At 43.7% G+C, this 18,596-nt stretch overlaps 1 protein-coding gene across 2 annotated transcripts in view; it reads right to left on the reverse strand.

Moving 5' to 3' along the window:
- The window catches only part of LOC138285629 (MOB-like protein phocein), a 464,238-nt gene that overhangs the window by 52,763 nt on the left and 392,879 nt on the right, over positions 1-18,596 (reverse strand). For both annotated transcript variants that reach the window (XM_069225826.1, XM_069225823.1), the window contains one exon: positions 6,119-6,205. In XM_069225826.1, the coding sequence (XP_069081927.1) occupies positions 6,119-6,205 (87 nt within the window). The remainder of the gene's footprint in view (positions 1-6,118; positions 6,206-18,596) is intronic.

The raw sequence follows: 18,596 nt of genomic DNA on the forward strand, positions 1-18,596 counted from the left end.
TTTTAATGACGCGCCCACCCCAGTTGAAAAATAAAAATAATTGGGCCCCCCCTCTGAATTTTTCACAATTATTTTCGAAAGATGGCAATGTTTAAATAGGTCTAAGCCTCTTTAAACATTGCAGTTAAGTACTGTTACCTTTTTAAAACTGCAATAACACGCTTCTGCTTAAAACAAAGGCATGTTATCTGAATAATATTTATTTCGGCCAGAGTTTGGCGCCCCCCCTGGGATCACTTGAGGCCCCCCAAGGGGGGCCCGCCCCCCAGTTTGAAGACCTCTGCTCTAGTGGGTGAATTTCCCTGGAGGACAATGTCAGGAAGAGGCCGGGGAATTAAACCATCTCTCATGGCACTCAGAGGTCCGACACTAAGAAATTAATTGGAACTTCTTGTGTAACCTGCTCTGGTAAACTTGAAATCAAATACAATTTTGTCTAAAACAACACAAAACATAACCTAAATCATGCCAGCAGCCTCAGAACCACTCTCCCCTCACAAAGCACACATATTATAGGAAGAGCTCATTTCCAGTGCCCCTTGTACCCATACAGGAGAAATCTGCAAGAAAGATCCCAGATCTGGGAATGAAGATGTAAGATCCCAGATCTGGGAATGAAGATGTAAGATCCCAGATCTGGGAATGAAGATCCCAGATCTGGGAATGAAGATGTAAGAGTCAAAGAAGCATGTGCACTCGTGGCAAAAGGCACTGCATGAGCCATAGGTCCCTCAATTCACGTTTGGATGAATGGCCTAGGAATGGGATCAGAGGCACATCACTTTTTTTTTAATATTTTTTTTTTATAGAATTGTCAGTGCCAGTTCCACCTTCTTGAGTTGTTTTAGATAAATCAGAATCTGTTACGCTCTACCCTTGTCATGCAATGTAATGACTATCTTATAAGCCCACACAACACTGCGGCTATAGGCTGTATTCTTGTCCAGTGTCACAAATGTGACACAGAGTACAGGAAATACAAAACGTTCTGTCTGACAAGACTGACCAGTCAAAGGGCTCATTTTCAAAAGGATGCAAGCCCTCATTCACCAACCTAGATGGCATGCTTCATCATCTGCCAACTCCTCCTTCAACGTTCATCATATTGAAGGGTGAAGGGGCTCCTAAGTGGAGTCCTTAGTGGAGATCTTATGTCCTCTACCCCCCAAAAGAGCGGTATCAATTACAGACCATACATATAATCTAAAAAACAAAAAAAAAAAAAAAGGCTTCCTTTCCTCAAGCTCTTGAATGTCCAACACTGCATACTGCAGCGAGCCTTTTTTTTTTTTTTTTTTTAAATAAGTATTTTTATTAAAATTTTACATGGAAACGGACATCTTCACACGTTAAAAATACATCCAAGTCATACAAGCACATAATTATTACCACAACACCGTAAAACTCAGCTTGTCTATACTCAGTGAATTTATGATCGTTGCGCGTTGTGATCTAGAGGCCCAATATCTTACAGAATTTATAGGGACAGCCACAGGATTTATAGGTGCCTTTTTCTGCTGTCATGTATGCATCCATCCCAGTCTTCCACTCCTGTAGGGAGGGTGGTATATGGATTCCCCACCCTCCCTTTTGGCAACTACAAGCCCTAGTTGCCCAATCAAAGTCTCCTTCAGAGCACATCCATATCGGTAGAGATTTTCAAGAGTACATATTTCGGGTCCATTGGTATGTCCTTTTCCAATATCTTGGTTAATTCCCCAATAGTGGTGGCTCAATATTGTTGAATGTGGATACAGTCCCATAATGTATGAATGAACGTTCCACTTTCTGTCCCACATTGGAGGCATTCTGAGGAAGGTGCTTATTATAGTATACTCTAAGAAGAGTTTTAAATTGTATCAGTCTTAGCCTGGATTTAATTTCGACTTCCCTAGGGTGCATCAATGCCGCCTTCCAATCAGTATCATCCACTTCCCCTATAACTTCCACCCATCGTGCTCTCAGTTTCATGAGTGTGTTTTGCCTATTATTGTTGAGTGTTTAGTAGGCCCAGGACACCACTTTTCCTTCTATTTCCCCCATGAGTAACCTCCCTTGCAAGGGTGCATATTCAGGTAAATGTTCAGTCTCTATGTCTTCTTTCTGTCATGCACGTTTCAGCTGGAGGTATTTGTATTGTTGTGTGTGCGCAAGTTGATATTCTCTCTGCAGTGACTCAAAGGGGGCAAGAGTCCCATTGTCACTAGGATTCCTTACCTTGGAGATATCTAGGATGACCCAGTTTATGAAACCCTTTGATTTCCCAAACTCTTTTAATTGGGTCCCCACCCATAGAGGGGTTTCTCGTGTAACCTTCCCATTCATCCACCTCATCACCTCTTTCCAGGCTGCTACTGTCCTTTGAGTTGCCGGTAGCAGTTTGCACTCACTTCTCCATCCGTATATATTAGTGCAGAAAAGAGTGGGTTTCAAATTGCATTCTTTCTAAAGCTCATGTTGGAAGGTTCCCTGGTTTATATGTCCATTCGATTATCACCATTAAATGTGCTGCCCAGTAGTAGGCCCTTATGTCTCGGAGGGAGATACCTCCCCGTTCCATAATGTGTTTCTTGTTTCCACATCAATCTTGGTGAATATATCATCTGGTATTTTATGACAGGTGTTCTGTAGCACGTAACCATCTTAAACATGGCTGCCCTTTCTAGTAGCATAAGGTGGAGTTGCTTGCCATTGCTCTGCCTCTTTATGGAACTGCCGCACCACCGACTTGATATTGTGTTCCAGACATTCTTCAGGGTTTGTGGAGAATATATGCCTAGGTACCTGAATCTCTCAAGTTCCACCCTCAGGTGTCCCGGGAGTGCCTCAATAGTGGCCTCCCCATTTACAGGATATAGACTGGATTTGTTCCAGTTGATCGAGTAGCCCACGTGTTCAATATATCTTCGGCAGATCTGTAATATCATGGGGAGAGTAGTCTTTGGATGTGTGATGTACAAAACTATGTTGTCTACAGACAGTTAGATGAGCTCATCAACCGTCTCTTGTTCCCTCCCTCTGAAGCCAGATATGTCCGCCTATGATCTAATTATACAGGCCAGGGGCTCTAGTATCAGGGCGAGCAGCAGAGCAGTAAGAAGGCAGCCCTGTCTTGTGCCTCTCTCGACTGGGAATTCTTGTTCAAATTCTCCATTCACTCTAACCCTGGCTACTGAATATAGTAGGTATATCCTTGCACGAAACTTGGGGCTAAATTCAAATTTCTGCAGGACCTGCTGCATAAAAGGGCAATGAACTGTTTTGAAGGCCTTTTCGACATCAAGGGCTAGTATGTGGGTTCTCCATCCGGCACACTTGTTCCAGCTAATTGGAAAGTCTGTAGAGGTTGTGTCTTGTGGACCTCTTCGGCATAAAGCCCAACTGATCCGCATGTATCAATGATGTGATAATCGGTACTAGTTTATTGAATAGTACCGTGGCTAGGATTTTGGTTTCTACGTTTAGTAAGGAGACCGGACAATGAGCTGCATTTCGTCTCCATCTTTCCCTGTTTATATATGACTACTATTGTGGCCTTTCTTAAATCCAGAAGGAGCACCCCTTATTTCTGTGCCTCAGTATATAAATTGGGCAGATGAGGACATAACATACCCGCCTGTCTCTTAAAGAGTTCGTCTGGGATGCCACTCAGGCTAGCGGTCTTCCCAGGTTCCAGCTTACCCACGGCTCTAAGTATCTATGCTATCGAGAGGTCTTCCTTTAGGAATGCTCTACCTGTTGCATTTAGGGTCAGAGTTTGTAGTTCTTCCAGATAGTGTTTTATCTGGGGGGCATCGGTCTGTGTACTAGCTTTACAGAAATATTTTACAATATCTTGTAAATTCATTTGCAACCTCTTGTGCTGTAATATAGACCGTGCCATCCTCCCCAATGATTTCTCGAACCCACCTGGCCTCCTCCTCAGTTTTCCCAATCCAGTAAGCGTCTAGCCTTATCTCCTGCGTAACATAGTAAATGCTGTGTGGCTAACCACTGTTTCTTGGCCTGGTTTTGCGCCAAGGCTTGGTATTCTTTTGAAATTCGCGCTATGGTGCAAATCCTGTGCAGATCCATTATGGCATCTGGCTGTCCCTCTAAGGCAAGCAGTCTATTTTCCATCCCCGTGTTTCTCTTTTCTTCTTTTGGGCTATGCTATTTTGCGCTCTAGCCTTCAGTACGGTTTGTATAAGCCTCCCACAGAGTAACAGGTGATATCTCTGGCGTTTTATTTTCTTTAAAGAGCTCTGTGTCAACTCAAATTTCTCGGGTAACTGTCAGGAGCTCCCAGGCATTTAGTCTCAATTCTGAGGTAAGCTGCCTCCTACGTGCAACTGTTGTGATTCGAAGCTGCGAGTGGTCCGATAGACATCGACCCAAATATTCTGCCCTCTCAATTTCCTGTACCTTTTCAGCTGGGGCCAATACGTAATCTATTCTTGAGAAGACTTTATGCGCACCTGAGCCAGAGTGGGCTTCTGCAGTTTTTTGGGGGTGAGGGTGTGTTATTTACTGATTAAACACCATGTCTCTTTTGCCCCGCATTCCTTCCAATGCCACATACATCCCGTTTGGGTCTGCCCATGTTTGGTTGATTCTGAAGGGTGGGGTTTTCTTTGTCAGGATCGCCACACCTCAGGCCCGGGTTGTAAAACTGGCATGTGCAAGAAAAGTATAGGACCATCTTCCCAGGAAGTGATAGTGGGAGCTCCTCAGATACGTTTCCTGAAGAAGTACTATGTCTGGCTTTAGCCTTTTATTATATGCTGCAAGTGACTCTGCCCGCCACTTTATGTAGGTCCTGTTGCAGGAGGGTAACTTCTGACCGTACTTCTCCAATTCAGCCCTCTATGGTTTCCGTGGATACGCGTACAGCTTGTAGGAGTATTGCAGTGGTGGGCATAGCCAGTTCCCCATCCATGATGGTGGGCTGTGGGGGTGCCAATTTGTACTATCTATCCATTTTGCCCTGGCGCAGCGGTTTTGGATCTTTATCCTGGGTCATGTTTTGGAAACTGGCGAGTTCCATGGCAAACCTGGTCGCCCCTCTGTGTTGGGTTCTGAAGATTTCCCTCCTTCAATTTAAGGATTGGCCTTCAATATTGACCCAATTTGCGTGGGGCTGCAAATTTTCTTCTGTCCGCCTTGGTAAATTTCGGTGTGGCTGCCCGTCACCCCGGTCTTTGGTCTGCGTGGTGGAGCAAGTGTCTGCACTTCCCCGGTGTGTCTTGGCGTCTATTAGTCTTTGTGTGTCTTGCAGTGTTTGTCTCATGGAAAAGACTGCGGTCTGCGTAGCCTCGCAAGAGGCCTCCTCTCCTGACAGATGGAGTTTGGTATCCCCCGTTGGGCCCCACTCACCGCATCTGCCATGGGGCCCATTCTCTTCTCGGTGACCAACTTTGGTTAGGTCGGTCCTCAGTGTTTTCGGGTGTGCGAAGTGCTTTGCCGGGTGGCACCGCCCTGGCTGGGGTTGGATGCCCGTGCTTCTCCCTTTTCGGGCTAGAGACGATATGAGCAGTCCACATGTCCTGTGTGGACTAGCTGCTGTTCGCGCCTGCTTGTTTTCCAGTGCGGGCGGTGCCCACGGCCCCACTCCTGGTCTGGGGCCCCGGGTGCGCATTGTCAGGGTCTGCAGTCAGGCATGTTATCGCTCATTCTGAGCCAGCGGTCCGCCCTCCATTTTGGGCCGCCACATTCACAGAAAAGAGAGCTTCTACCCATGGTTCAACCCACTTCTCAGCGCAACCGCTCATCGCTTGCTTCAGGATATTGCTCTTGTGCAGGAGGTTTGGATTACTGGGGAATTAGCATTGGCTTGAGAAACGAGGCTGCAGAGCCTGGCAAAGTTGCTACTAGCCAGCCATGGTGCCACGTAAAATTAAATTAAAAAAATGGTGCCATCATACATAACATCTTCACAGTGGTCTTCAATGAGTTTCAAATAAAAGTATAAAAAATCTAACACAAGACAATACAATATGCAACACAACACAGTATGGAATCAATCAACACTGCCTCAATATAAAAAATATGTATATTTTAATTGTGGCTACTATCAGTGTTAAATGAAATACATGTAGCATTTTCACATATAAACATTTTATAATACATACGTCTTTACCTCCTTTGGAGTTTTGTGAGCTGCACATAGGAAAATCCACTGTTCAGTTGCAGTCATCTGAGTGCATGTATCTGGATGACATTCACTCTGCAAAGACAAATTAACAATTGTACTAGGTAACTTTAAAATCTGAAAACAAAGTCCATGCTTCGAGAAAAAGTAAACATTATGCTCGCCAGTGAATTTCTACATTCTTAGGGCCAGAGTCACAAAACATTTTTCAGTCTTACACATGAACAGTTATGAGAAAGTCATAATCAAGTCATTAATTCAACACAGCTTCCCACATGAAAACAAGTATGTGAAAAGGGCCAATCTAAGTCCCTCTTTTCAGACCGAACAGCACCTTCTTGACCAATGACCAGGCACGTCAAATCAACAGGCAGTGAGGTCAGGAACACATGCATGTCTTTCACGCTATCCTTAACCTTATCTGTCCCTTATAAACCCCTACCTCAGCACTTTGTAGAAAATGATGAATAAAAGAATTTAACAATTTCTGCCTAGAAGTTTTCCAAATACCTCCAGTAATCTGTTAACAAAAATAGGTAGCAAAAATACAATCTTTTTCTCAGCTTGTCTTGGCTATGTTGGCACAATCCCTACACATTTACTGGAGTCATTGGAATCAATCAGTTTTGTGCCAGACAGAATTAAAAAAAATAAAAAATGAATATTGAGTTGTTCAAACTGGATTACCTCCGTTTCCTAGATGCAAGTCCATAAAACATTTTCTTTTCATTCAAAATTTTATTTTATTTGTTTTCGAGCAATCCATGCATCAATTTGTGTTTACTTGCTAAAAGTGGAATGGAAGAGTGACAATTTTTTCTTCAATTGATGCTCAGTATTTTGATATATTTTTTAAGGAAACAGGCATTAACACTAGTAAATAAAATATTATTATGAACGTCTAGAGTCTGGAAATACTATGTGGATTTTTAACCCCTTCGCGGCCAGGCCTTTTCCCCTTCAGATGCCATGCCTTTTTTGGCTATTTGGGACAGTTCGCGCTTAGGCCCTCATATCTTTTTATCCACATAAGCTACCCACACCAAATTTGCACCTCCCCCCCCCAAAACAACCTAGGGATTCTAGAGGTACCCAGAGTTAGTGGGTTCCCCTGAAGGAGACCACAAAATTAGCCAAAATACAGCAAACATTTAGTTTAAAAAGAAAAAAAGGGAAAAAAGAGCTGCAGACGAAAGCTTGTGTTATTTTCCCTGAAAATGGCATTAACAAATGGTTTACGGTGCTAAAATCGCCATCTTCCCAGCTTTCAGGAACAGGCAGACTTGAATCAGAAAACAACATTTTTCAAACACAATTTTGGCAGTTTACTGGGACATACGCCATTTTTACTGTTTTTTGTGCTTGCAGCCTCTTTCCAGTTAGTGCCAGAAATGGTGTGAAACCAATGTTGGATCCCGGACAGCTAAACATTTCTGAAAAGTAGAAAAAATTCTGAATTCAGCATGGGGTCATTTCTGTAGATCCTTCAAGGTTTTCCTACAGAAAATAACACCTGGAAAAAAAATTATTGAAATTGAGGGGTGAGGGGTGCTGCCATTCTGTCCCTGTTTTCTTCTATAACTTTTTCCAGCTATGGCAGATTTTTTTTAAAGCAACACATCGTTACGTCTGCTGGACTCTGCTGGTTGCGGGGCAATATAGGGCTTGTAGGTTCATCAGGAACCCTAGGTACCCAGAGCCAAATCATTTGGTGAAATATAAAGAGTGAAAAATAGGTATCACGGAAACCTTTGTATTTCCTAAATGGGCACAAGATAAGGTGTTGAGAAGCAGTTGTTATTTGCACATCTTTGAATTCTGGGGTCCCCATACTAGTATGTGAATTACAGGGCATTTCTCAAATACACGTTTTTTTGTTTTTTGTATTTTTACACACTGTCTTACATTTGGAAGGGAAGAATGTAGAGAAAGACAAGGGGCATTAACACTTGTTCTTATAGTCTGTGTTCCCCCAAGTTCCCGATAAAAATGGTACCTCATTTGCATGGGTGGGCCTAATGCCCACGACAGGAAACGCAACATGGACACATCATATTTTTACACTGAAAGCGGATGTCTTTTTTGCAAAATGCCTAGCTGTGGATTTTGGCCTCTAGCTCAGCCGGCATCTAGGGAAACCTACCAAACCTGTGCATTTTTCAAAACTAGACACCTAGGGGAATCCTTGAAATTACACATTTATGCATCCACTAAAATGTTTTAGTGGGAGCAATACTTCTCTTTTGCAGACCACCTTGCCAGGAGAGCATTTAGGAAAATGGCTAACTGTTCATTTTTGGGGGGCTTTTTTTCTTGGAGCTCATTAAAACAGACAACAGCATATGGAGGCAAATGATTCAACCCTAATGCCCTTGACATTACTCACTGGTGAATACCAGGCATAGAACGGTTTTCCAAATAAGTCTAGTAGAAGTTCTAGTTTGGGGCTTTTGTCCTATTACAATGGATCAAACCCACTGGACAGTACAAAACACATGTCAATACCATATTTTTTAAAATCCTGGTTCCCTTAAGTAATCTGCTGGTGGATATGAAGCCTCCCTCTGCCAGACAGGCATGTCAGGAGACAGTATAAATAACGTACAGATAATGCCCATTTTCAGGACTTTCACATACTTGCAAATTGTCCTTAGGCCATTTCTTATTTTTAGGCTAATCTGTCCCCAGGGGTGGCAGAAACCACTAGACACCACGTTTTTTTCCCCCGTTTTTTTAAGGTCAGTTTCACGTGAAGGGGGCGACCCCTTGGGCAAGGGTCGCTCCCCTGGAGGGGGCAAATTTGTTTTAGGCCAGTTCTGCCCCCCTTGGAGGCAGAAACCCCTAGACACCAGGGATATATATATATATATATATATATATTTTTTTTTTAATGTGGGGAGCAACTCCTTAGGCAAGGGTTGCTACCGTGGGGGCAGATCGGCCTATTTTTATTAGACCAATCTTCCCTCAAGGGGGACAGAAATCGCTAGACATCGGGGATTTTATTTTTAGGTCAGTTTCACATGAGGGGAGCGATCCCTTAGGCAAAGGTCACTCCCCTGGGGCGTGTTGGGGGGGGGGGGGGGGCAAATTGGCCTATTTCTATTAGGCCGATCTGCTCCCAGGGGTGGTGGCAGAAACCACTTAGGCACCAAGGATTGGTGGGTGTTTTGTTTGGGGGGGCAGCCCCTTGGGCAAGGGCCACTCCCTATGGGAGCACATTACTGTTGGCCATATCTACCCCCCTTGGGGGCAGTTCAGCCAATTTGTGGAAGACCCATCTGCCCCAAGGGGGCCGAAAGCCCACCAGAGACCAGGGAAGTTTTTTTTTCTTTTCTTATTATTTAAAAAAAAAAGAAAAAAAAAAAAAAAGGAGTTGGGGGGGGGTTTATACCCACCCCAAATAAATGGGGACAAACTTGTTCTGCCCACCGGTGGGCAGATGGGCAATTACCCCCGATCCACTCCCTGTGGTTTGGGGTGGGGTGGGGCAGAAAGTCTACTAGATGCCAGGGAATTTAACAAAAAACAAAAAAATAGTGAGGGGGTGGTGGCTACCAACCATTATGGGCATGGTTGTGTCCCCCCCACCCCTCAACTGAAGGGGGCAAGAGTCTTTCAGCACACTAAAACAGCTTATCCCCCAAAAGCATTTGAATATTTTGGGTTTTGGTTTTACAATTGGGCCATTAGAGCTTGTCTAACTCTCAAAATCGTCCCACTTGGAAAGGTGGGGGCTGCACTTTTTAGACTTTGGGACGCTGCCATGTAGAAAAATCCACAAGACCTAGACACATCTGAAAACTAAACATCTGGGTAAGTCGTGGATGGTGTGCTTCACATGCACCCTGCACCATTTTCTTACCCACAATACCCTGCAAACCTCCAATTTTGCTGGAAATCACACATTTTGCCCACATTTTTGTGATGGAACCTTCCAGAATCTGCAGGAATCCACAAAAGTCCTACCACCCAGCATTGTCACATCTCTACCGATACAAATTCTGCCCCACTTGTCAGCCTAGATTTTTTTTTTTCCCCCCAAACTGCCCTTCTGGACCCGCTTTGGTTCCCCCCTCAATTTCAACAAGTTGTTGGCTCTTCCCCGTCACAGGCACTTGGCCCACCTACACAAGTTAGGTATCATTTTTATTGTGAGACTGAGGGGAACGTTGGGTGGTAGGAACCCGGTGCGGTGATCCCACACAGAAATGTGTGAAAAATGTTTTTTTTTTTTTTTTTTTTAGCTAAATTTGAGGTTTGCTGAGGATTTTGGGTAAGAAAACACTGGGGGAAGTCACACCTCCTTGGACTCCCTCGGGTGTCTAGTTTTCAGAAATGTTTGGGTTTGGTAGGTTTCCCTATATGGCTGCTGAGCTCAGGACCAAAAGCGCAGGTGCCCCTGCCCGCTCCCCCTCCCCCTTGCAAAAACAGGTAGTTTTTTATTTGATCATTTTGATGTGTCCATGTTGCGTTTTGGGGCATTTTCGGTCGCAGGCAGTAGGCCTACCCACACAAGTGAGGTACAATTTTTATCGGGAGACTTGGGGGAACACTGGGTGGAAGGAAATCTGTGGCTCATCTCAGATTCCAGAACTTTCTGTCACCGAAATGTGAGGGAAAAAAATAGTTTTTTTTGGGCAAATTTTGAGGTTTGCAAAGGATTCTGGGTAACAGAACCTGGTGAGAGCCCCACGAGTCACTTAATTCTGAATTCCTCTAGGTGTCTAGTTTTAAAATATGTATAGGTTTGGTAGGTTTCCCTAGGTGCCGGTTGAGCTGAAGGTCAAAATCCACAGCTAGGCACTTTAAAAAAACACGTCAGATTTCAATGTAAAAATGTGATGTGTCCATGTTGAATTTCCTGTCGCGGGAATTAGCCTACTCACGCAAATGAGGTACCCTTTTTATCGGAAGACTTGGGAGAACACAGACTAACAGAACAAGTGTTATTGTCCCATGTCTTTCTCTACATTTTTCCCTTCCAGCGTGTAAAAAGACAACTATTAGAGAAATGCCCTGTAATTCACATGCTAGTATGCGGACCCCAGAATTCAGAGATGTGCAAATAACCACTGCTTCTCAACACCTTATCTTGTGCCCATTTTGGAAATACAAAGGTTTCTTTGATACCTATTTTTCACTCTTTATATTTAACCAAATAAATTGCTGTATACCAGGTATACAATGAAAACCCATTGCAAGGTGCAGCTCCTTTATTGGCTCTGGGAACCCAGGGTTCCTGATGAACCTACAAGCTCAATAGATCCCCGCAATCAGAAGAGTCCAGCAGACGTAACGGTATATTACTTTTGAAAATCTGACATCGCAGGAAAAAGTTAGAGTAAAACGTGGCTTTTTATTTCACCTCAATTTCAATATGTTTTTATTTCAGTTGTTATTTTCTGTAGGAAAACCCTGGAGGATTTACACAAATGACCCCTTGCTGAATTCCGAATTTTTTCTACTTTTCAGAAATGTTTAGCTTTACGGAATCCAGCATTGATTTCACACCCATTTCTGTCACTAACTGCAAGGAGGCCAAAAGCACACAAAATAGTAAAAATGGGTGTGTCCCAGTAAAATGCCAAAATTGTGTTGAAAAATTCGGTTTTCCGATTCAAGTCCGCCTGTTCCTGAAAGCTGGGAAGATGGTGATTTTAGCACTGCAAACCGTTTGTTGATGCCGTTTCAGGGTATACAATCACAAGACTTCTTCTGCAGGCCCTTTTCCCTATCTGTTTTAAAAACAAAAAAAACGAAATATTTGCTGTATTTTGACTAATTTCTTGGTCTTCTTCAGGTGAACGCACAAACTCTGGGTACCCCTAGAATCCCAAGGATGTTGGAAAAAAAGGACGCAAATTTGGCGTGGGTAGCAAATGTGGACAAAAAGTTATGAGGGCTTAAGCGTGAACTGCCCCAAATAGCCAAAAAAAGGCCTTGCACCTAAGGGGGGAAAGGCCTGGCAGCTAAGGGGTTAAGACAAGCATTTGTAATGCAATATGTCTCGCATTTGCTTGAGTTAGAGCTATTGGTGTTGTAAATGCATAACTGGACTTTTTACCACATAAATTAGTCAACCCTGCCGAATAATTTGGTCCTCTCTGCCACAATCCCAGTAGCCGTGCATATAACTAAAGCACTTCCATTTATTTACCTTCTTCTATCTGCAGCAAAAAATGAAATATTGCCATTTAGTATCCTACTTTAAATCTGCCATGCTAATTAGAAAAGAATACCACTTTCACCGCCCCACCATCAGAGTTGCTGGCTGACTAACAGAAACGCTGGGGGAAGTCTAGGAGTAGAAAAATTTAAAAGGATGTGCGAAGAGGCTGACGTGTAATAGGAAGGTAGCGGTACTGTATTACTAGATGCTCTTTGTTTTGTGCCGGAGACAGAACTGTCTATCAGCAGTATACAAGGCACAACGTGCAAGCACACTTGTCAGGATGAAGGGGTTACAATCGGGACAGACCTAGTTCAGACCGCTCTGGTGTCTAACAAGCATGCTTTTCTTGACAGTTGAGTGATGAGGCAGATAAGAGTGAACTGAAGTAACACTAAGTGCCTGAACTCTCAGCACGGAATCCATAACTTAAACTGTCAAACACACATTTTCACCAGTGGCTATCTTAACGCTGAAAAGCACGTTGTCGTTATCCAACTCAACTGTATTTATTTTATCAACCTAAGGAAAATGAAAGGTAAATGGGCAAACTAGGATTTTAACATGTGATCATGGAGTCCAACACAGAGCCCTGACGTGAATGCATTAGATCACAGATTACATAGTGTAATGGGGCATATCGTGATAGTATTGTTACATCGTGTGTAACAACAATTACATTATATTGTAACATATATACCTGGATATAGTATGTATGGGTTGCTTCTAACACGAGTCTGTGAAAGAGTTGTCCACATTGTGAAACCACGTGACTGTTTACATGCTACGTACTATGCCACGTCTATGCGCCTCTGTGCGTTTCACACTTACTGTGATACGGAAGTGGCAAACCCTACTCTCTACCTACTGTAAGGCATCACAACCTAACGTGTGGCCCAAGGACGTCATGACAACATACCCTTCCACATTCTAACAGGTGCACATGAGGATGCAACAGACAACGCACTCTCGCCATCTAAAATGGGTTATGCTGCTGACAATAGCTACAATATTACAGCAAAGGGGCCACTGACCCTGGAGCAACAAAAAAATAACTGCCGAGCCTGGACATCAAAGAGGTTTTTTTTTTGCAGTTTTATATAGCGGCAACTTGACCAGGAGGTAACGGAGCATTTTACTTGAATACATTTTGCAGGATGCGGCAGCAGAGACAAAGAAAGGACCACAGGCATCACCGAGGCACATAAAAAAAGAGAAGGAGGACTTGTGAGGGCAATTCGGAAGAAGGAGGGGAGACGGTGTGGAAAAACCCCGAAGGGCCACCGGAACTCTTCTAAATTCGGTGTTGATCTGCTGTAACTAACCCGATACCGAACGCAAACAATACAGACGTTTTTTCCGAGATTCTAACTAACTTTCCGACCCGAAACACGGAGCGAAAAGGAACACGTCCGAACCCGATGGCGGAAAAAAAACAATCTTAGATGGAGTCGACGCCCATGCGCAATGGAGTCGAAATGGGAGGAGTCCCTCGGTCTCGTGACTCGAAAAGACTTCTTCGAAGAAAAACAACTTGTAACACTCTGAGCCCAACACCAGATGGCGGGATGTGCACAGCATGTGTATCTGCAGCTACACATGCCATCAAACATATATATATATATATATATATATATATATATATGGAAAATGTCACTTACCCAGTGTACATCTGTTCTTGGTATGAGACGCTGCAGATTCACATGCTTTGCACATCCCGCCATCTAGTGTTGGGCTCGGAGTGTTACAAGTTGTTTTTCTTCGAAGAAGTCTTTTCGAGTCACGAGATCGAGGGACTCCTCCCCTTTCGGCTGCATTGCGCATGGGTGTCGACTCCATCTTAGATTGTTTTCCCCGCAGAGGGTGAGGAGTTGTGCATTATAGTAATAGTGCCCTTGCAATGGAGTAAATATGTATGTACATAATGTGGTTTAAAGTGATATATTTACAAATTTACAAATGTTCAAAATCAACTTCGAAACGGCTACAGGCTCCCGGGGAGGCGGGTGGGCGCATGTGAATCTGCAGCGTCTCATGCCACGAACAGATGTACACTGGGTAAGTGACATTTTCCGTTCGATGGCATGTGTAGCTGCAGATACACATGCTTTGCATAGACTAGTAAGCAGTTATCTCCCCAAAAGCGGTGGCTCAGCCTGTAGGAGTTGACGTTGTTTGAAATAAAGTTCGTAGTACTGCTTGTCCTACTGTGGCTTGTTGTGTTGTTAACACATCCACGCAGTAATGTTTGGTGAATGTATGAGGCGTAGACCATGTGGCTGCCGTACATATTTCAGTCATTGGAATGTTTCCTAGAAAGGCCATAGTAGCACCTTTCTTCCTAGTTGAATGTGCCTTTGGTGTTATAGGCAGTTCTCTTTTTGCTTTGAGATAAAAAGTTTGAATACATTTAACTATCCATCTGGCAATGCCTGGTTTGGATATTGGATTCCCTGTATGAGGTTTTTGAAAAGCAACAAACAGTTGTTTTGTTTTCCATATTTGTTTTGTTCCATCAATGTAGTACATTAAAGCTCTTTTGATGTCTAATGTATGTAGTGCTTTCAGCTACAGAATCTAGTTCTGGAAAGAACACTGGTAGTTCTACTGTTTGATTTAAGTGAAACGGTGATATGACTTTTGGTAAGAACTTTGGGTTAGTTCGTAAAACTACTTTATGCTTGTGTATCTGAATAAAGGGTTCTTGTATGGTAAATGCCTGTATTTCACTTACTCTTCTTAGAGATGTGATGCAATGAGAAACGCTACTTTCCATGTTAAATCTTGTATCTCACATGAGTGCATGGGTTCAAAAGGTGGACCCATGAGTCGTGTTAAGACAATGTTAAGGTTCCACGAAGGAACTGGTGGCGTTCTTGGTGGAATAATTCTCTTTAGGCCCTCCATAAATGCTTTTATGACTGGGATTGTAAATAATGAAGTGGAGTGCGTAATTTGCAGATAAGCTGAAATTGCGGTAAGATGTATTTTAATGGATGAAAAAGCTAGCTTTTACTTTTGTAAATGCAGCAAGTAGCTTACGATGTCTTTAGCTGATGCGTGTAATGGCTGAATTTGATTATTATGGCAATAATAAACAAATCTTTTCCACTTATTTGCATAGCAATGTCTTGTGGTTGGTTTCCTTGCTTGTTTTATGACCTCCATACATTCCTGTGTAAGGTCTAGATGTCCGAATTCTAAGACATCAGGAGCCAAATTGCTAGATTCAGTGATGCTGGATTTGGATGCCTGATCTGTTGTTTGTGTTGAGTTAACAGATCTGGTCTGTTTGGAAGCTTGATATGAGGCACTACTGAGAGGTCTAGTAGTGTTGTGTACCAAGGTTGTCTTGCCCAGGTTGGTGCTATTAGTATGAGTCTGAGTTTGTTTTGACTCAATTTGTTTACTAGATACGGAAGGAGTGGGAGAGGGGGAAAAGCGTATGCAAATATCCCTGACCAGCTCATCCATAACGCATTGCCCTGAGATTGATCTTGTGGGTACCTGGATGCGAAGTTTTGGCATTTTGCGTTTTCTTTTGTTGCAAATAGGTCTATTTGTGGTGTTCCCCATCTTTGGAAGTAAGTGTTTAGTATTTGGGGGTGAATCTCCCATTCGTGGATCTGTTGGTGATCCCGAGAGAGATTGTCTGCTAACTGATTCTGAATCCCTGGAATAAACTGTGCTATTAGGCGAATGTGGTTGTGAATCGCCCAATGCCTTATTCTCTGTGCCAGGAGACACAACTGTGTGTCGTGTGTTTCTCCCTGTTTGTTCAGATAATACATCGTTGTCATGTTGTCTGTTTTGACAAGAATGTGTTTGTGGCTTATTATGGGTTGAAATGCCTTCAACGCTAGAAATACTGCCAGTAGTTCTAAGTGATTTATGTGAAACTGTTTCTGCTGAGTGTCAAATTGTCCTTGGATGCTGTGTTGATTGAGGTGTGCTCCCCACCCTATCATGGAGGCATCTGTCGTTATTACGTATTGAGGCACTGGGTCTTGGAAAGGCCGCCCTTGGTTTAAATTTATATTGTTCCACCATTGAAGCGAGGTGTATGTTTGGCGGTCTATTAACACTAGATCTAGAAGTTGACCCTGTGCCTGTCACCATTGTAATGCTAGGCACTGTTGTAAGGGCCGCATATGCAACCTTGCGTTTGGGACAATGGCTATGCATGAGGACATCATGCCTAGTAGTTTCATCACCATCTTGACTTGTATCCTTTGTTTTGGATACATGGCCTGTATTACATTGTGAAATGCCTGTACCCTTTGTGGACTTGGAGTGGCAATCCCTTTTATTGTGTTGATTGTCGCCCCTAAGTATTGCTGTGTTTGACACGGCTGAAGGTGTGACTTTGTGTAGTTGAGTGAGAAACCTAGTTTGTGGAGGGTTTCTATGACATGTGTTGTGAACACCGTTCTTGCGTGTTGGTTTTGATTTAACCAATCGTCTAGGTACGGGAACACATGTATTTGCTGCCTCCTGTGCAGCCACTACTGCCAGGCATTTTGTAAAAACTCTTGGCGCAGTTGTTATCCCGAATGGCAACACTTTGAATTGGTAATCTACCCCTTGGAATACAAACCTTAAGTACTTTCTGTGTGAAGGATGTATCGTTATATGGAAGTATGCATCCTTTAGGTCTAGTGTTGTCATGTAGTCTTGTTGTTTGAGCAATGGGATTACGTCCTGTAATGTCACCATGTGAAAGTGATCTGATTTGATGTAGGTATTTAATGTTCTGAGATCTAATATAGGTCTTAGAGTTTTGTCCTTTTTGGGTATGAGAAAGTACAGAGAGTAAACTCCTGTTCCTCTCTGATGAATTGGTACCAGTTCTATTGCATCTTTTTGTAACAACGCTTGGACCTCTAGTTGTAGAAGATCCATGTGTTGTTTTGACATACTGTGTGTTTTTGGTGGGACATTTGGAGGGAATTTGAGAAATTCTATGCAATAACCATGCCGGATAATTGCTAGGACCCAAGTGTCTGTTGTTATTTCCTCCCAATGTTTGTAGAACTTGGTTAGTCTCCCCCCTACAGGTGTTATGTGTTGGGGATTTGTGACGTCGAAGTCACTGCTTGTTTTGAGGAGTTTTGGGACTTTGGAACTTCCCTCTACTCTTTTGGAATTGGCCCCCTCTATAATGTCCCCGAAAATTTCCCCGCTGATATTGGCTCTGATAAGTGGGCCTTGTTTGTGAGGTTGTGGGTTCTGTGCTTTGTCTTTGAAACCCCCCTCGAAACTGAGTTTTACAAAATGTGCCTCTGCTCTGTGGGGAGTAGAGTGCGCCCATGGCTTTGGCCGTATCAGTGTCCTTTTTAAGTTTTTCGATAGCAGTGTCCACCTCCGGCCCAAACAACTGCTGTCCGTTAAATGGCATATTCAGCACGGCTTGTTGTACTTCCGGCTTGAATCCAGATGTAAGCAGCCATGCATGTCTCCTTATGGTCACTGCTGTATTTACCGTCCTAGCAGCTGTATCTGCTGCATCCATTGCGAGCGTATCTGATTGTTCGAGATACTCTGTCCTTCCTCCACCACCTGTTGTGCTCTTTTTTGGAACTCTTTGGGCAAGTGTTCAATGAAATGTTGCATTTCGTCCCAATGAGCCCTATCATATCTCGCCAGCAATGCCTGTGAGTTGGCAATGCGCCATTGGTTGGCCGCTTGTGCTGCAACCCTTTTCCCCGCAGCGTCAAACTTGCAACTCTCCTTGTCTGGAGGTGGTGCATCTCCCGAGGTGTGCGAGTTCGCTCTCTTGCGAGCTGCCCCTACTACCACAGAGTCTGGTGTTAATTGCTGCGTGATGTATACAGGGTCTGTTGGCGGTGGCTTGTATTTCTTCTCCACCCTTGGAGTTATGGCCCTCTTCTTCACAGGCTCCTGAAACACCTATTTGGAGTGTTTTAGCATTCCAGGTAGCATAGGGAGACTTTGGTATTGGCTATGTGTGGAGGATAGTGTGTTAAATAAAAAGTAATCCTCAATAGGCTCTGCATCCAGGGTGACATTATGAAACGCCGCTGCTCTGGACACCACCTGTGTGTAGGCTGTACTGTCCTCAGGTGGCGACGGTCTCACTGGATAACAGTCTGGGCTGTTATCTGATACTGGCGCATCATAAAGATCCCATGTGCGTCGGGATCATCCTGACTCATTCCAGTATGAGTTGGGGGACTGCATCAGTGGTGGAGTGGCTACCGGTGATGTGTGCGTTGAGCGTGGTGGAGATGGTGGCGGGGTTACTGGTCTTGCCACCTTTGCCTGTGGCTGCTT

The sequence above is a fragment of the Pleurodeles waltl genome, chromosome 3_1 (genome assembly GCF_031143425.1).
Source record: "Pleurodeles waltl isolate 20211129_DDA chromosome 3_1, aPleWal1.hap1.20221129, whole genome shotgun sequence".
NCBI lineage: Eukaryota > Metazoa > Chordata > Amphibia > Caudata > Salamandridae > Pleurodeles > Pleurodeles waltl.